This window comes from Melanaphis sacchari, unplaced genomic scaffold, assembly GCF_002803265.2.
Source record: "Melanaphis sacchari strain LSU unplaced genomic scaffold, SCAv2.0 Contig65_pilon_pilon, whole genome shotgun sequence".
NCBI classification, from domain to species: Eukaryota; Metazoa; Arthropoda; class Insecta; order Hemiptera; family Aphididae; genus Melanaphis; species Melanaphis sacchari.
In genome coordinates this window covers 281,433-300,409 of record NW_020271469.1, presented here as the reverse complement: position 1 = coordinate 300,409, position 18,977 = coordinate 281,433, and the positions used below count along the sequence as shown (strand labels likewise).

Below are 18,977 nucleotides of genomic sequence, written 5' to 3'. Positions count from 1 at the left end.
AGTGAGTTACATTCTGAAAAAATTCACTTAATTTACTATATTATGAATTATTATGATGATATAAGACTTATAACCCTATAAAAAAGCTAGAGCAAAACTCGTCCCATCCTATCAGACTGTTGCCCTTGGGCTTGAACTCTTAAATTCTTATCGTTCTGTTCATACCGTTCATTTAATATTTACTTGTTATAATTTAATATTCATTTTATTAGGTAGTGGTACATTCCTTTTTTCAATATTGGTATTTACTGTTAAATTGTTATTTGTACATTTCGTTTTAAAATTTTTATAAGTAAGTTGCTAAGTATTTCATCGAAATAATTTAAAACATCAGAAAAAATGAACGGTTCATTGGTTTTAAGAAAACACAGTCTCAAGGTAGGTAACACATTTTATGTTAATAAATAATTTGTACAGCAAACAAAATTGCTAACACACATTGTACTGGTTTATTTAACCTACAGAAGGTCAAATCTAATATACCAAATAAAATAAAATAAAATATTGAAATTTATATTGGATTATAATTTTAAAATATACTTTTTATTAGTAATATGACAAAGTATTTAATCTTAGCCTTAGGTTTAAATGTTTAATTAATGTTAAATCAATACCAATTACAGTTATCGTTCAATATTGTAAAATAAATATTACTGTCATATTTTTTCTTTTAATTTATTTATTATTTTGATTTAATAATAACTTATTATTTTCACTAAATAATAAATATTTGTTTAGTACCTATATCTTTTAATTATTAAAATGTAATATTTTATAATTTGTTCTATTCATTTAAATAAAATTATGATACTAATTATGAAATTAGGTATAATTATTATGTTGGTTAATATACTGGTATTAAATAATAAACAATAGTATTGTAGTAATGAAGTACCTATATATTACACATCTAAAAATTTTTGAAATAAATAAATTAGCATTTAAAAGGCATTAATAATTTCTTCTTAATTTTTATTATGTAGTTAATAGTTTATAGAAGTATAAATTTATAATAATTGGTAAAATAATATCAAATGTATTTCGATTTCTTATTTCTAAAAAAAATAGATTTGATATGTAGATAACTACAGATATATATATATATTATTATAGCAGCATTTTTTTATTACATTCCTATGATACATTTTCCAATTTTAAATAATGATATATTTCTCTCTACCCAAATGTGTTGTATAATTATTGGTGGTTTAGTATAGCTATTGTATTTTAATTTCCAGCATTTATTTTTTGTAAACAAATAAGTCCTTTTTATGTATTTTTTTTAGTATTTATTAAGTTATAACTATTAGCAGCTTAATAATAGTATATTTATAAAATAAATATCTTTTCTACCTACAACTTTTTTAGTACTCGTATAATAAGTCATTAGAAATAGTGGTTAGATAATAACTATTAAGTTGTGTTCTATTACACTTAAATAATTAATAAAATCTATCTACATAATGTTATGAATTATTCTTTGAGAAGAATTTTTATTTATTGTATTAAACATTATTAATTTTTCAATAAAGTACTTTTTATTAATTAGTGGTATTTAAGTACTTTGTAAAATTCTGTTATGAATAATTTTGCATACAAATTCTAAGTACAATATTTAAATTACCTTGCAGAAAAAATCAATCCAGATCTTTGTTAAATGTGTACATTTATCAGTGGTATAAATTTCCAATGGACAATGAGTATAACATAGTGATATCTATTTTTGGGTTCAACTATTAAGTTAGAAATATTCAACGTCCGTGTATTATGATCAACTAAAAAGTATTTTAAAATCTATATAATATGTATTGTATACCTTGTCCTAAAACTATATTATTCTTTTTTGGATGCATTAATTGTCTATTTTAGTATTAATTTGTTACCTGGAAAATCACAAACCACCCTTAAAATGTATAACTTATTATAAAATAAATATGATATATAACATTAATTTATGATTGCTTAAAAAGTATGTATTGTGTTTTTATTTTTATTAATTATGTTAATTATTTTTTTACTAATGATTTTCATATTGACCTATTAGTTTAAAACATTACTTGTTTTGGATTTATAATATCCTGTGTAAATAAATACATTTTTTAGAATAGTTTTTGATAAGTTGTTTAAAATTAAATGTTAAATTAATTCTAGAAATTGCATTTAAAAAAAACATCCTTAAAAACATTGGTTAACTATCATGCCAAAAATAGTTATTAACCATTAATGGTTCTAAATAACATTGATTAGGGTAAATTGTAAGAAAATATTTTGGTAGAGAGGTCAATGATGCAACTAAAGAGAGTATTTTATTTTGAGTGTTAGGATACTATGTATGACCTTATTTATGAACCAATCATTATTGGAAAAAATTTAGGGAATTGTTCAATACTTTACCTAATAAATTAAGTTATTTCAAATTGTTATAAATAACCTCTAATGAATAACATTTTGAAATATCTTGACTAGTAATTTTAATGATTTGAATAATTTTAAACACGGTAATTAGAAATTAAATCTAAATTAAATTTCAAAGAATATAATATAATTTTTAATTTTTTAAGCAATACTTGTATAGTCACATAATATAGAATAATACAATAATAATTTTTTTTATAGCTATTGTCTATGTGCTAATCTATTGCATCAGTTATTTTTCTTTTAATTTTGTTGTTACATTATTTGTTATTATTTTAGAATTTTTCAATCATAATATTTGAGCAGTAAATGTGTTTGAGTGTTGTAACTAACCTAGATATTTATTAGGTTTTTTTTTACAAGATTTTCACATTAATTTATTGTTTACAGAATGTGTTATCTATGTTAGAAAGTCGTTTTTTTTCAAATGCATCAGAAGCAACTTTTGAAACCAAGGTATTAAGACAATTTATATTTAGATTGAAATAAGTTAATACTTTCTACAAAAATATTATTGATGTTTTATAATTTTATAGCCATTTAAGTTGCATAAACTTGAAAATGGTCCAAGTACAACTGCCACCTTGTCTTCAGAAGATGCTATTAAATACTATAAGCAAATGCAAACTATTCGACGAATTGAAACAGCTGCAGGTAATTTGTACAAGGAAAAAATAGTTCGAGGTTTTTGTCATCTCTATTCTGGACAGGTAATTATAATTACTTAAAAATATCCAATTGCATCAATATGTTACTTATAGTTTTTGTGCTATATTGCTATTTACTTAATTTAGATTATATGCTGGTTTGAAACTATACTTTAAAATTTATTGTTTAAATAATTAGTATGTATTTACATAATGTTATTTTCCAGGAAGCATGTGCTGTGGGAATGAAAGCCATGTTTCGTGATACAGATTCAATAATTACTGCATATCGTGCTCATGGTTGGACATATCTTATGGGCGTTGAACCTTTTGGTGTGTTAGCAGAATTAACTGGACGTAAAAGTGGTAATGCTCGTGGTAAAGGTGGTTCTATGCATATGTATGCTAAAAACTTTTATGGCGGCAACGGTATTGTTGGAGCACAAGTAAATATATTATTTTGTTTTTTATTTCGTTAGAATTTAAGCAATATTGATATTAATATATATATATAAAAAAAATAAATAATTGAACTTTGTAATCTTATATTGTCAATTTAACAAATTATTTAATTTTTAGGTACCACTTGGTGCTGGCATAGCATTTGCTGCTAAATATTTAGGGACTGGTGGTGTATGTTTTACCTTGTATGGTGATGGAGCTGCTAATCAAGGACAAGTATTTGAAGCTTACAATATGTCAAAATTGTGGGATATACCTTGTGTGTATGTTTGTGAAAATAATGGCTATGGCATGGGAACTAGCTCTGAACGTGCATCTGCTAGTACTGAATATTATACACGAGGAGATTATATTCCTGGTATTTGGGTGGACGGTATGGATGTTTTGGCTGTCAGAGAAGCTGCTCGTTTTGCCATAGATTATTGTTCTAGTGGTAAAGGGCCACTTGTTTTGGAAACAGCAACTTACCGATACTCTGGACATTCTATGTCTGACCCAGGAACATCTTATAGAACTCGTGATGAAATTCAAGAAGTGCGACAAACAAGAGATCCAATAACATCTTTCAAAGAAAAAATCATAGGAGCTAATTTAGTCAGTAATGATGAATTAAAGGTAAATATATTAATGTAAACTTAACAAGCTATATTAAATAGTAACAAACTTATAATAAATTATTCTATAAAGCAATTTTGTAAACTTTTATAAGTTTGTTTTTGTAATATTGATTTTTTTATGTCTTGATAATTATATTGCTTTAATAGTTTAATACAATGATTTATTGATAAAGCCTAACTAATAACTAAATGTATTTAGACAGGGGTCGGCAACCTTTTTAACCACACGAGCCATTTTTTTTTTTTTGTAATTGTTCATCAAGGGCCATATTAAAAAAAAAATTACATATTATGATATAATACTTATAATTGTATTGCTATTATAAAACGATTAGATTAGATTTTATTTATTGAACAAAAATTAACCACTTTTGTGCGTGCTGACCATCAAAAATTGCTTTGCGGGCCGCGGGTTGCCGACCCCTGATTTAGAATATTGATTTAAAAATCTAAAATTTAAAATTATTTTTAAAAGTATGTTTTAGTAATTTTTATAAAAATAATCACGGGTAGTATAAAATATTTTCTATATCATAGAGCAGAAGTTCCCAACTTGGAGTACGTGAAAAAAAATTGACTAATGGCAGAAAATGTTAAACTTATTTATTTAAAACGATTCGTTTTGAAAATATTCAATATATGTCATTAAAAATGAAAATTTCTGTCACAAATTAAAACTTAACCGTCAATTTATTTAATAGATATGGAGTATAAAATGTAACTTGAATGTTTTGTTATTTTTTATTTAAATAGTTTAAAAGTAATTATGTGAAAGAGTTTAAAAATTATGTGGGGTACAATTTAGCAAAATATTAAGCTTAGGAGTACGGAATGAAAAAAAGATTTGGAAACGCTGTTAGAGTAATACTCTAGAGTTTTAATCTATGATCTTTTTTGATAATAAATGATAACCGTTTACACTTTTAACATTATAAAGAATGTCTCTAACAGTGACACTCAATGTGGGGGTTTTGACTTCTTTAGTCCAACACATAAAGTAACCTATAAATGTATATAAGAAAAATATTTTTAATCTCAAAGCTTAAGCAATTTATTTTGGATTTAATATTTTATAAGGTTAATTGTTTGTTGAGAAGTAATTTTTGATTGAATTATTACTCTACACCAGATTTTCTAATAGTGTTGTTTATTATGTTTAGTTATACTAGTATCTATTTATTTATATGTATTTATTATTGTTTAGCAAATTGACAAAGAAATTAAAGCTCAAATAGATGATGCTGTGAAGAAATCAAAAACAGACGCAGAAATTCCATTATCTGAACTGGCGGGTGATATCTATTCAAAACCACTTGAGACCACAGTTAGAGGAGTAAGTCCATTCCAGAATTTGGAACACATCAGAATTGGACCAGCTGTAAATTTAAATTAAAACTCAAAAAACATATTTATGTATAATTCTTAAAGTTCAAACTGCATATTTACTAAAACATTAACTTCATTTATTATATTAATAATTATTTGTTAGTTACATTTGTGTATGGATTAGATGCTCTAAAGTGCTTTATTATTAAATTTTACAATTTCACTTTTAGTCAAAGGGAAAAAAATATATTTTTGTTGAAAAATAAAAATGTTAAATATTTATTTACCTTAAAAACATTCGAATGATATTTGAAATTAAAATGTATATTAGAGCAATAAATAGTTGTATCTATTTGTTAATAAATAAATGTGGTTATTACTTATTATTGTACATAGTATAATATTTATTTTAAAATTATGTGTTTGTTTCATAATCGATTAAAGTCTATCATAGTTGCTAAATAATATTTTTTCTACCACCAAAGTACATTAAAATTTATTTTTAACTAAATTCACTTAAAAATGTTCTAACTTTAGTACTGGATTTTAGTTTTCTAATAAAAATTATAAAATCTAAAAAACTAATTTGCAGTCGTCATTTGAGTAAAATTTCTAATGTTGTGTATTAAATTATTTAAATGATAGATACATTCTATTTCATTAATATTTTATATGTAATGCAGCTAATTTGAATTATTAACAGTCATCATACTGACATTCTTCATTCAACAGAATTTTTTTTTGTTTGTTCATTAATGGCTAGTAGCAATGATGGACCTTGTTACGGTTCTGGAGTTAGTACACTAACACTTCTAAATATTTTAGTTTATTGTTCTTGTATTAAAATTGGGTTTTTGGGGATAGAACAAAAATTCAAATTTTATATTTTTAACCTTTTTGGCCCTCTCATGTGTCATAAAATCTTTTTTTTCTATAGATTTGTGTAAAATATTTTTGTTTTATAGTTTTTATCTAATTACAAAAACAATTTAAAGTTAAAATTTAATATTTATGAATATTTTGATGTTTTTAAATATTATTTTTAACTTTTTTTTATTCAAAAATTGATATAATATTTCTGACATTGTTAAATAGCTGTTTTTAGACCAACAAAACAGAAATAAACACTTATTTATTTTTGTTATTTAATCTAATTTCACTATTGATTTTTTAAAATTAAGATAGTTAAATATTGAAGTGATAGAAACAGAATTGATGTTTCTCTACGAATAATATTGCAAATATCTATTATGCTAGCAATTGACATTGAGATTATCAAAATATTGTAGCTTGTTCGGTACCCAATGTAAAATATGAGGTTAACACGTAAATTTAATTTTTTGAAACAAGTAAATATCTATATCAACATGGTTTTTTAATAAGTAACTAGGTAACACATATAGCCCATATAAGTAAATAGCTTAAGTTTGGTACACTAAAAATGCTAATCATGTGTTTTACTAAATTGCTTATTTATAAATCACTAATTAAATTAGTTTGGACGTATGATATTTCCGCAAACTATACACTTTAGATCCCGATCTAAATTAAAAATTTGTTCAAAAAGCAGTTATAATACACAATCTTGAAGTATCTTCCAAACCTGCTTATATATCTCAAAGGAAAATAGCGTCGTGACCTTTTTGAATCTCCACCTCCATTTACTAGTTATCAGATTAGATTTACTACTGTTAAAAAAAAAAATAAGAGCTAATCAAAGAATGGATGACTGGCGAAGTGGCGAATGTTCTTTCATCAAGGCTTACCACGAAAATATTATGAGTAAATATTTCTTATTATTTTAGTTCATTAACATATATTAATATTCTTTATATTCCTACCCTTTACCCATATAATTATTAATATTGCATTAATACTAAAAAAAAAACGTATGTACTGTATTGTAGTATTTGCATTAACATAAAAATCAACAAAATTACGTATTTACTTATTTTTTCACGTGTGGGAAAAATCACGAGGATGAGCCATTAATGAGTTATAAAGTTTTAATAGCTATTTTTTTCATGACTATAAATTTTTATGACATATCTATCAACTAATCTACATATCTAACGACTAAACCGTGATAATTTTTACAGCATTGTAAAATGTATGTAAGTTTAACTAGCTATTTTTCGTCATGACATAACAAAATAGTTCATAAAGTTTATTTTAAATTCTGAGCAGAATGATTTTTTTCACTAATAATGACGTCTGTGTGTGTTTGTACCTAAACACTTTTTGTGTAGTAGAAAAAATGTTACAATCTTTGAATTTATGGTTTGTTTCTGGTAGAAAATTGAATCTATTAGTATTCGGAGTAAATTTCCTAGTAGAAGTACTTTTCTTGATGATCTGTAATCACGAGAAAAAATTTACAACAGCAACTTTTTTTTTTTTATAACTCAAAAACGAATAACCTAATCATATTTTAGATATACCTACCGAGATATTTTCATCAAATATTCATTTTATATTATTATTTATGGATATGGTATAAATTTCAAAATATTTCGATTTATTTTTGTTTTATTTACTTAAATATTTCAATTTTTTGGATTTTTGAAAAATAATATGTTTTTAGTCATTTTATTGTTATTTATGTAATACGTACCTATTATTGAAATGAACTTAAATATTTTTGTTATTCTACGTAGGTATTTACATATTATTACTTACTACACAGTACACACAATTTCAATTTTAAAACATTTATATTAAACTTATGATGCTAATGATGCTATTTACATGTGCTCTACGGTAGTATTGGTTTTAAATTATATCTCTGTTAGTAACAGCTAGTATAATAATAATTGTAAACGAAATCGTAGATTATAATTGTAAACAGTAGTGAATATAATAATTATTACATAGTATAATATAATATATGATTTGTGTTTGGAAACCAATTTGTTCAATAGCAGAAAAATTATACATAATACATATTGTTCTTAAAAATATAGACTAGCAGTTTTCGCTTAGAATCGTTTTCGTGTAGGTACAATGATTTATAATTTAATTCAAATTTAACAAATCCATACAGTGACCCATTTCTCTCTTTGTATGTTGGCCAAAAATCGTATGTTTAGCAAAGTTAGGAATGCCGTATCTACATGATGTTTAAAATCAATGGATCTAACCTAGATTTACTCACTCGACGACGAGGTTCACTCGCCAACAGGCCAATATTTACCTATACATCATAGCGACTTTTCCAGTTTTTCGGGGAGCGATAATCAGTTAATCAGTGATCTCACATTTGATATGGACGGACTAGTTTCATCATTGTTGCTGATGTCGATCTGCACAGAGAGGAGAGATCTGACAAAGTATACTAAAGAAATGATCCTATGAAGTATGATTTAAAATTGTAGGCAGTGCTTTGTTTGTAGGTACTTAGGTATAATAAAAATCAAAATCACTTATTCGCGATACGCCAGTCAAAGATAAATAAAACCCGTTGATTAAAATGTATCGAATGCGTTACTCTTATCGGCTTTATCTATTAAACAACAGTTATATTGTGTCTATATTTCTATAATACATTATTATGTTTAAATAACATACTATATTTATTGATTATTATTAAAGTTAAAAGTTTAATGACGAAATTAGTAGGTACCACTTAACGATTTTCAATAGATTTGAAAATAGTTTTGAAAAATGCTATTTATCTATTTATCTAACAACCGCAAATTATATTCAGAATCTTTATAGTTTATTTTTGATTTCATTATTTATAAATTTAAATAATATATTAGATTAATGGTTTGATTTTAATATTCGAGTTTGATTAAATCAATAAATAGTTATAACCTAAACCTAAGTCTGAGTATAAATTTACATCCTATATTATAAATTATAATACGGGTAAATGACCGCGGTTTCTATTTTGTTTTATAGTTAGGTAGTAATATTAAATTAAGCGCTATATACGTGTTTAATTAAGACTATATGATATTTAAATAAGTAGATAATTATTATTATATTATTAAACGGTAGGTACACAACAGGATTCGTAAAAATATATTCAAGATATATTTTAATGGTTTACTGGGCAAGTAGGTAGATACCTACTTCATAAAAATGAATTGCTATGTATAAGTATTTGGTACATTATAAATTATAATTTATAAGGTAAAAGTATGAGCATATTGGTAAAACCAATACTATAATTTTGGCTTTCAGTGAATTACCCAGGTTTTATGTTTTGCATCCGATCTAAGAGAATGTACGTACTACAGACATTTAGCAATTGACCTTGATATATACTCAAATCAGTAAACATTATATTAAAGATTGTAATTTGTATGTAAGTATTAAATTACTATAACTATAAGTGTGTATAGTAGCATTAGTAGCTACAAAAATGTATAAGTGTGCGCAGTTTAAAACATAATATTAATAAATAAGTTCTAATTTAAATCGTTTATCATCAATTTTTATATTAACAATTGTATACAAAATATGTCTATTAAAATATTTTAATTACATGGAAAGGTAAATGTATCAATATCCTTTGAAATTCTATATTACGTATCCGTGTATTTATGTTCAGATGTTTTCAGCTTAAAACTTTTCATAACTTACTTACGTCGTACACATTTGCTTATACAAAAGTAATTGAAAAGATGTATACAAAATAACTCACTATAAACTATTTTACACTAAAGTATTTAAATACCTTAACAGTTAGGTACAATAAATAAAATCGAAGTTAATAGCTTTCCTTATACTAAGATTATCATTTTTTATCAATAAAAAATAAGATAAACCTACAATATAATATTATTCAACTCTATCTTTTATCAAGTTGATCCAATGAAAATCAGTTAATACTTCCCAGCATTGAGTTTTTTAATATACGTAACATTTGGATGTTTATTATTATAACCGTCATTTTTGTATAGTATATTATAAGCTTTATTAATCGGCCAATCTGTTTTTTGAAAGAAACTCATTATTAATTATAATATGATAATTTAGAGCTTCAATTAAAAATTCTAGGACATTTGGTAAAAGTGCGGAATTCCCATATTATATAAGATTAGTAGTAGGCTAAGTTTAGGTTTTACCAGTGTCCTGGTGTTAGCGAGTTGTTGTGATATTATATATTATATTGTTTTGGCATACAGTACTCATATATTATATCTGTTCTGTATATGTTTTTTGAAAAACAACCAACGCTCAACTAAATACTATAACTGCTGAGATGTATAATTATGAATTATTCATTGTATGCATATTGCATATAGTTCTATGTATTGTTGTATTACAGATAGGCATGGGTGCTTGTCACGAATAAATATTTACATTTTAAATAATATTATGGTAACTGAACCTTTATCAAGATACATGATCATTGCACGGTTGTCTCCTGACATTTTTCTACGGGAGAGGGGAAATTAATTAAGAAAATAAATGAAGATTTTTTTTATAAACTTTATATTTACATTTTATTTATGGTACATTATTATTATATTTAGTCATTAATCATTATTGCAATATTTTTCTCGTCAAGGCTTTTACGGGCCATTTAGGTCCATTTACCGCCTATTATTACAATTAGGTATTATTATTATTATACATTTAATTTATAAAACATTATCCTTTCTTATTGCTCTGTGAAATAATTAGAGGAATCTCTATTCTAAATTTTGAGTTAATTGGTTGAGTAGTTTTCGAGATACAGTAATCAGTAAGTGAGGTATTTGGATTTTATACTTATAGATTATTTATTGTTCCACTTGATTTACATAATAATATCGCTACACAACATATATTTCATAATTCATGTAAGTCAGTGATTAGTTTTCGTTATACGTTACGTGTTCAAATTTCTATAGGTATTGAATAAACTTATTGCAGATGTATACATAATAAAATTAACCAAACTATGAAGTTCTATATTTCTAAAATTATATTAATATGTATTCATAATATCATACATTCATTATTCATATAAAGATTTTAATAAATAATAATTATATACCTACATACATAATATATATTTAATAATATACTCTGAATACGTTTATTAAACTTGAATAAATTTGTAAAACAAATGTTTTTAATTCAACTATTAACAACCTTAACATAACCGAAGTTAGAAATTGTGTACAAATTATGTATAGAATCGTAATCTGTTTAAACACTTGTAAATGGGCTTTCTCCTCACATACCTTTCTCGCTACTATATTCGTATTTATTTAAAACTTAACACTATTACAAAAAAAGAAAGTTAAAATGTGAAAAGCTCTAGACAATTTAAACTTGATACTATATTGAGCTTAATTTTCAAATTAGGAGATACACTGAAATTTGTTTTATTAAACAAAATATTTTTGGGAACTACAATATTCAATTAAAATTCAATTTATGTAATTCTATTTAAAAATTTTATCTATAATAAGAACTTTTTTGTTGCCCGTTAAGAGTTTTTTGTGAGGAAATTTCAAAGTTTAAAATGCAGTTAGAAATTCAATTAATAAAAACAAACATTTTAATAACTGTTTGTTATTGTCTAAAAGGATTTTGTATTTTGTATTTTGAAGTTTTTAAACTTCAAACTTTTTGTATAGGTATTTACTAGTTAAGTGAATATATTATATTATTGACATAGATTATTCAATTAAAGTAATAACAGCCAAATAGTTATTTTATCCTGGATCTCAGTTGGTAGTCCGTAAAACTGTTACACAAGTATTATTAATAATACATTTATTGTAATGATACTTTTATAATAATTTAATTATGAAATTATATTTGATATGAATGGTAATATTTTTCCAGAAAATAATGATTGATAGCAATTAGCAATACATTCTAATGTTTGAGTATCAATAACAGCAATTTTGTAAAAATCAATTTGGCTTTGACATGTTCTTATAGTGGATAATCGCCTAATTTTCAGATGATTAATTTATATTAGCAAAATAGTAAATACACCAATTTAAACATGACGTAATAAATAAACTTATATCAAAGTAAATAAAATATAGTTATCTTGTAAGTATTTTTTTTATTATTCTTAAACAATTGTTTAGGAGAGGAATTATTATTCGTGTTTTTCCGATGACGTTTACCATGTCCATAAAAATAATAATAACACCTATAAATTATATGAACCACGTATTTGTGTTGACTGTAGATCACTATAAACTGTTATGTTATATAGTAGATTTATAGGTACTGGATTTGTAACTCTGTAAACGTGGGAGGGGATTTGAGACGTATTTTCCTACCTATAACCTACTCACCTACCATTCTAGAAAATAATAACGTATAAATTCTCTCTGCTAAACATCGGTTTATAAATCTTAACCTGACAGTGGTCAACGTTTAGTGTTAACTGCTTAGCGTTACGTCGTAGTAAACGGTTGTACTTAGAAAGTGTAAAATAAGTGCTCAATATTTTTAAAAATCACAATTTTGAATTTATAATACTCAATTATTTATTACTTATTTAGAGGATTTGCCGAGTCAATCTACTGAAAAATGGTAAATATTATTTTTATACTAACATATAGATTGTAAAATATACCTTTATTACGTTCAATATTATCATATTGGATTTAAATGAATTAAGAAAGAAATATATTTTTCATTTAATTTTTGATAAACGAATCTATTAACTTTTAGTATTAAAATCAACTTTGGTAGGCAGTCTATAGAGGCATAATATCTGTTAGAATCTATATAACTATATAGGTATATATGTTACATAAAATAAATATTTATGCTATTTTAAACGAATAGCATAAATAATAAGTATAATAAGTAAATAATATAGTCATGTACTCTTAGGTGGAAATATTTTGATAAGTTTAAAGATTATTATAATTTATCTAAGAGATTCAAAGGTTATTATAATTAAATGTTGTTTTAAAATTGTTATTTATGATTTTTCATCAAATAAGTAGGTACTTAATAACTATTATAGAACAATAATAAATACAGTTATGGACTGTGGTTAGTGTTTATTTTTAAATACAAATCCATTGGTACAAACTACTAATAATTATGGTTCTATAATGTTTAATATACATTTTAGATACCTATATTATACATGTATTTTATCTAGGAAGTTAAAATAAAATTGTCTCATGATTCGTGACAATAAATTATGTTCATTTTGTTTAGGATTGTGACGATGAGTTAAATAAAAAGCAAATAGTGTTTATAGTAGAAGTGAAGTCAGAATGGATCTTTGATAGTTATAATTAAAGCACGAATTTGTATGCATTTGCATATTTATTCTGATTGATCGTATAATATGCTAAGTGAGCACAAAATTTGTTTTATAACATAATGATTTAAAAAACTTTTTTAGTGCATATTTATGCATATTTCGACATTTTTCTATTTTAAGGACTTATTTTACAATTTTAATAGCATATATTTTCATCTTTTAGACTTTAGTGCATATTTTGATGTTTTTTTAACATTTTTTAAATAATATATACTATTGCAGTCTATTATAATATAAGAAAAAAATATTAAATTTTTATAGTTTCGATTAATATCAGAATAAATTAATAAGTAAAAATGGTTTTTCCAAATATGACCTTAGATCAATAATCGGGGAAATAGAATACGTATATCAAGATAAGAAAATATCGAATACGGTCATAGTTGAATATTGACATTATTTCACTACTGTTCAAAAAATAATTTTTTTTTGCATATTTGTTATTTTTTGTGCATATTTTAACATTTTAGTATCTATATTTATGCATATTCAAGATTTTTTAGTGCATATTTGGTTGGTTTTTAATGTGTATATAAATCTACGCTCTAGTTATAATTAAATGATACTAAAAGGTTGCAGATGTCAGTTGTGCGCCTGTAGATCAATGAAGGGCAGACGCATATTATGCTTTATTATATTGTGCTAAAAGTCTAAAACGCAATATGACGGATTGATATTGGGTTAGGAAATTTAATTTAATGAAAATATTATCCAAAAAAATTAATACTACATAATCTCATAATAACACATTTGCAGCACATTGCTTGCGAATTATACAATGGATATTCGAGCAGTTCTTTTAATTTATTTTTTACGTGTCTACGTCTACCTTTGCGACTGTTTTTGAATCTCAGAAGAAAAAAAAAATCTTCTGATTTGTATCGCATTTATCAAAAACTGTCGGTTGTAGTTGCATGGGATAATAACATTATGCACTATATAATTATATAAACATAACATAATATACATTGTATCTTAACTTTTAGTTTAGTTTTGTATGAATAAAAATTAAATTTTTTTTTTAAATGTTGAGATTGTTAATTTGATATTTTTAAGTTGTAATTCATTATAACAAAATATTGTGAAATTGTAAACACGATGATGGATTCTCAATGATCATTTTTTACTATCTTAAATAAAATATATGAAGTAGAAATTATAATAAAGTAAAAAGAAATAAGGGATTAAAATAAAACAATGGAAATTTGGATTTAATTTAGTTTATTTCCTTTTGATGAGCCTGGGATAATGTGGTACGAATATTGGGACGTACTTGTATTGGTAGGTATAGTGGTTATAGGATCTGCACGTGCAATGTACGATAAAAGTCTGCCATCCGCAAAAACAATTGGCGGTTATGTTAGTTGTCACCGAACCGGTTATTATTTGTGTATATTATAATAAATTAATATATCATAATTATAGGTGCCACGCGAATATTGGAATAATTACACTATTATGATAGTATTTTCCGTAGTCTGTATTATAAGTATTTATCACCATGTTGCAGGTCTAAAGTATCAACAGATAAAAATCTGTTTGAAAGATTAAAATACGCAATATTAAAATGTGCTTAATATATTTTAATACATATATGTTTATTCAATTATAAATAATATTTATAATTGAATAGACATATGTTAGTAAGTACTTAATTTATTTGTTTTGAAAACAAATAGTAAAAATCTTATAGTACTATATTAAATTAATACATTTGAGATAGAAATAAAACTATGTTTAGTTCAGGACATATTTATTAATTATTTAAATTAAAAAAAAATATTGCGCAACTTTGGGCAAAGATCGTCGCAGAAGTCAATAAAATAGTTTATTTAAATGAATGTTATCTTGATTTAAATACTCCTGATCTCAACCAGTGCTATTAGTAAGACCTTATACGTTATTTTTTTATATTTTTTCAGAGTTTACTACGGTCTTCAATTGTTTTTGCAGTGCTATTAACTTGCATATGTGCTCAAAAGCCATTTTATGCATCTAGCAGTAATCAGTACCCAAGCGTCTTACCCCAAAATCTACCAAACAATGGGGACTTGGGCAACAGGATCGGCGAAAATTCTACTCCTGACCCATTCCTGGGTTCGGAAAAGCAGCCGATATATAACGTGGAAAAAGAACTGGTTGACAGAATAACAAATGAGTATCCTAGAGACAAGCAACCGTTTTGGTATGTGAATGCCGCAATGCTGAATAGTATCAGATACCAACCGCAACCGGCGGTACAACCGGCGGTACAACCACAAACACAGCAAGTCAGCAGCTTTGCACCGTCGAGACGTCAAACTAACATTTAATAACAACAGCAGCAGTGCGATTGAAATTTTCCATCAAGAGACGTGTCCTGACTCCTGAAAGCGCTATATTATAACATATATTGTATTATAATCACAAATCTTAACGTCTCTGAATAATAGAAATTGATTCAGGTAGTAGCAAAATATAATAATATTGTCCCAAGAGGTTCAAACTTATCCATATAAATATGTCTACGTTTTATTGATTCAATTTAAAATATTTATACTTGTAATAAATCGCTAGATGTTTGCTTTTCAATGTAACCTTCTATATTTCATATAGTCGTATAGATCATTTTTGACTAACTAAATATGTTACTAATGGAATAAGGTATATATATTTTTAGTTGATTTGTTGTTTACAGTTTTAAATATATTATGGAATTAAATTGAATTACACTTTTGTTCACCAATTTCAAGCTAATGAGTGTTTATCATTCGAAAAAAAAAAATAAAACTATTAATATTAGATAAAAACTGTAATTTAGATTAGTTATTTATTTGACAATAAGCAAGTATAACTAAATTCAAAAAATATTGTAACAACATCAATGTAAAAGTATTTTTAATACCTATTATTTAATAATTTATTTTAATTTTGTACTTAATATATTTATTATTTAATTTTTATATCAAGTAATAAATTATTTTATTTTATTTTGTATTGTATTTTTGTGCTTTAGCAATACAAACGACTAATGAGGGCTTAGATAAACAAGTTTCGTTTAACTATAAGAATTAACGTGAAAAATATTTTAAATATTTTACATTTAGGTACATTTTTTTTTTTTTTTTTTTTATTGAACTTAAGCCCGGCGACAAGGGCTATTAGCTGTTGTAGGGGTTATGAACTGTGGGTAGAGGTAAGGTTGGTACAAGTAGGTTGGTTTTTACGATTTTTATGGTTGTTACGGTTGATAGCAAACACGTGTATGTGTGGCAAGATTTTTAACCACTATGAGCTCGGGTGGTCACCCATCCGGGAACTAGTAGCTGTGGCCGTTACTTACTTCCAGTCGCGGAATGCAGCAGCCAACGCGCCATACCAAGCCACCATTTACATTTTATAATACATTTAAACGTTATTTTAATTCTTTGTTCAGCATTTACATTTAATTTAAATGACAAGCTATGTTAGAATTATATCACCTAATTAGTGTTTTCTTTCAATTTTATTTCATAATGAACTTCCAATAAAGTTTATTTATTAAAATTAACTTCATTTTTTCCCCCTAATTTGGTTTTAAGAATTAAAAATATCAGAAATTTGAGACACAAGTTGTGTAAATTTAAAATAAATAAATAAAACAATAACAAAAAAATTGATCTAAAGTAAAATTAATGATGAGGTCATACTTGTTTTCAAAAGTTTTATATTCGATAAAAGGATCAAAGCGGTATGTTGAAATTTTTTTATCAATTATTAAATTGTTTTGCATTCTTAAAATACTTATGCAGGAATTGAAGATTTCTTAGAATCATTATTTTTTTTTTCATATACCGTACAGCGTTTAAGTATTATTCATCAATATTTTTCTATGTAATTTTAGTTTTATTGATTTTAGATAAGATAGACCAAATTTGAGATCACGAGTGAACTGTAATGGAGATTCTGAATTATGTCTTAAAAGTTATTGAAATCTTTCCACTATTCTGAGTATAAACATATTATTTTTATATTTTACTAATCTGGATAGTTTAGTAATAGCTTTAGATTAATCTAAATATTTTGAAAATTTCACAGTGTATAGTAAATATAGAATACTACGTATGGATACATAATAATAATATGTTAAATTATAGCTGTGAATAATTTTAAATCCATACTAATAATATATTTTGAAATTACAACCAAATAACTAAAATTATTATTTTTAGGTTAAATATCCAATTTTGTAACAATTTTAACTGTATAATTTAATTAAAATAGTTAGTGTGTGTTTTAATATTCACTAAATTAAACATAAACTATTAAGCTTGTTTGTTCTTTTAATGTCTACGGCTCACTTAATCCAATAAAAATTAAATAGTAACAACTTTCCTTTAATTATATTAAGTCTTCACCTATATGTTTAAGTCTAGATTGCATTACATTATATATGTTTATGTATTTATTTACTTTTAAATTTTTGACTCAAGTTTTATTTTTCCTTGTAATCAATGGTCACCAGTAACAATACTAAATTTTAGGGTGCTTATGTGCATTGTAAGTATTTATCACCAATAAGACAATGATTATTTTTCAAGCATGTAATATTGTTTCAATATTTATGTTTTGTACAAATTCTGGACTCAAATCAGGAAAATATAAAAAAGATGTACCTCAACGATGAAAAAAAAAATAGTGTCCCTTGAAATTATTGAACTCAGCCTATTTGATAGGAATAAAATCAGCTCCTACCATATTCCGGTCATTATTTCGCAAACAAATAATTGCAATAATTAACCGTTAAATGCGGTTTTGAACAATGTTTAATTACTCATTGATTTATATCAAGATGATTTTAGTTAATTAAAGATTCATGAATTTGTATTTTTTTTAATTAAAATTAAATTATATTCCATAGTTGTTATGTATAGTATTATTATAACAATAAGTTGTGTACAGTTTATCCGATTTCAATAAAAATTACTACTAGGGATGCTTCCAGAATAAAAATAGAATATTTGGATAAGCTTAATTTGCCTAATTTATAGTACTACTACAATACTACGACTTACGAGTATGTGTTTGTTTTGATTCAGATATGTAGAATACCTGTAAAGTAATAAAAAAAAACTCCAAATATTTATGACTGATTATTTTATTGTTATCTAATTAGTTATAATAATTTATTTTTGTATGGTTACAATATTATTCTAAAGCGTATTAATACATTTTTATCTAAGCATACACGGGATCGGACTGGACATCAATTAGGTATATAGTTCGAGGTATTATATAATT

At 24.8% G+C, this 18,977-nt stretch overlaps 2 protein-coding genes and 1 non-coding gene across 3 annotated transcripts; 2 read left to right on the top strand and 1 right to left on the bottom strand.

Moving 5' to 3' along the window:
• The first annotated feature begins 81 nt into the window (after positions 1–81).
• On the top strand, positions 82–5,721 carry LOC112600606 (probable pyruvate dehydrogenase E1 component subunit alpha, mitochondrial). Its single transcript, XM_025347876.1, has 6 exons — positions 82–378; positions 2,806–2,871; positions 2,952–3,125; positions 3,290–3,508; positions 3,642–4,139; positions 5,346–5,721. The coding sequence occupies exons 1-6, from the start codon at positions 340–342 to the stop codon at positions 5,532–5,534; spliced, it is 1,185 nt and encodes a 394-aa protein (XP_025203661.1). The 5' UTR covers positions 82–339; the 3' UTR covers positions 5,535–5,721.
• A 3,001-nt stretch (positions 5,722–8,722) lies between these two features.
• On the bottom strand, positions 8,723–8,832 carry LOC112600668. The gene has a single exon (XR_003115013.1). It is a non-coding gene; the product is annotated as a small nucleolar RNA U3 (small nucleolar RNA).
• Positions 8,833–12,766: 3,934 nt separating this feature from the next.
• On the top strand, positions 12,767–16,462 carry LOC112600557. Its single transcript, XM_025347816.1, has 2 exons — positions 12,767–12,967; positions 15,641–16,462. The coding sequence occupies exons 1-2, from the start codon at positions 12,965–12,967 to the stop codon at positions 16,028–16,030; spliced, it is 393 nt and encodes a 130-aa protein (XP_025203601.1). The 5' UTR covers positions 12,767–12,964; the 3' UTR covers positions 16,031–16,462.
• Positions 16,463–18,977: the final 2,515 nt, after the last annotated feature.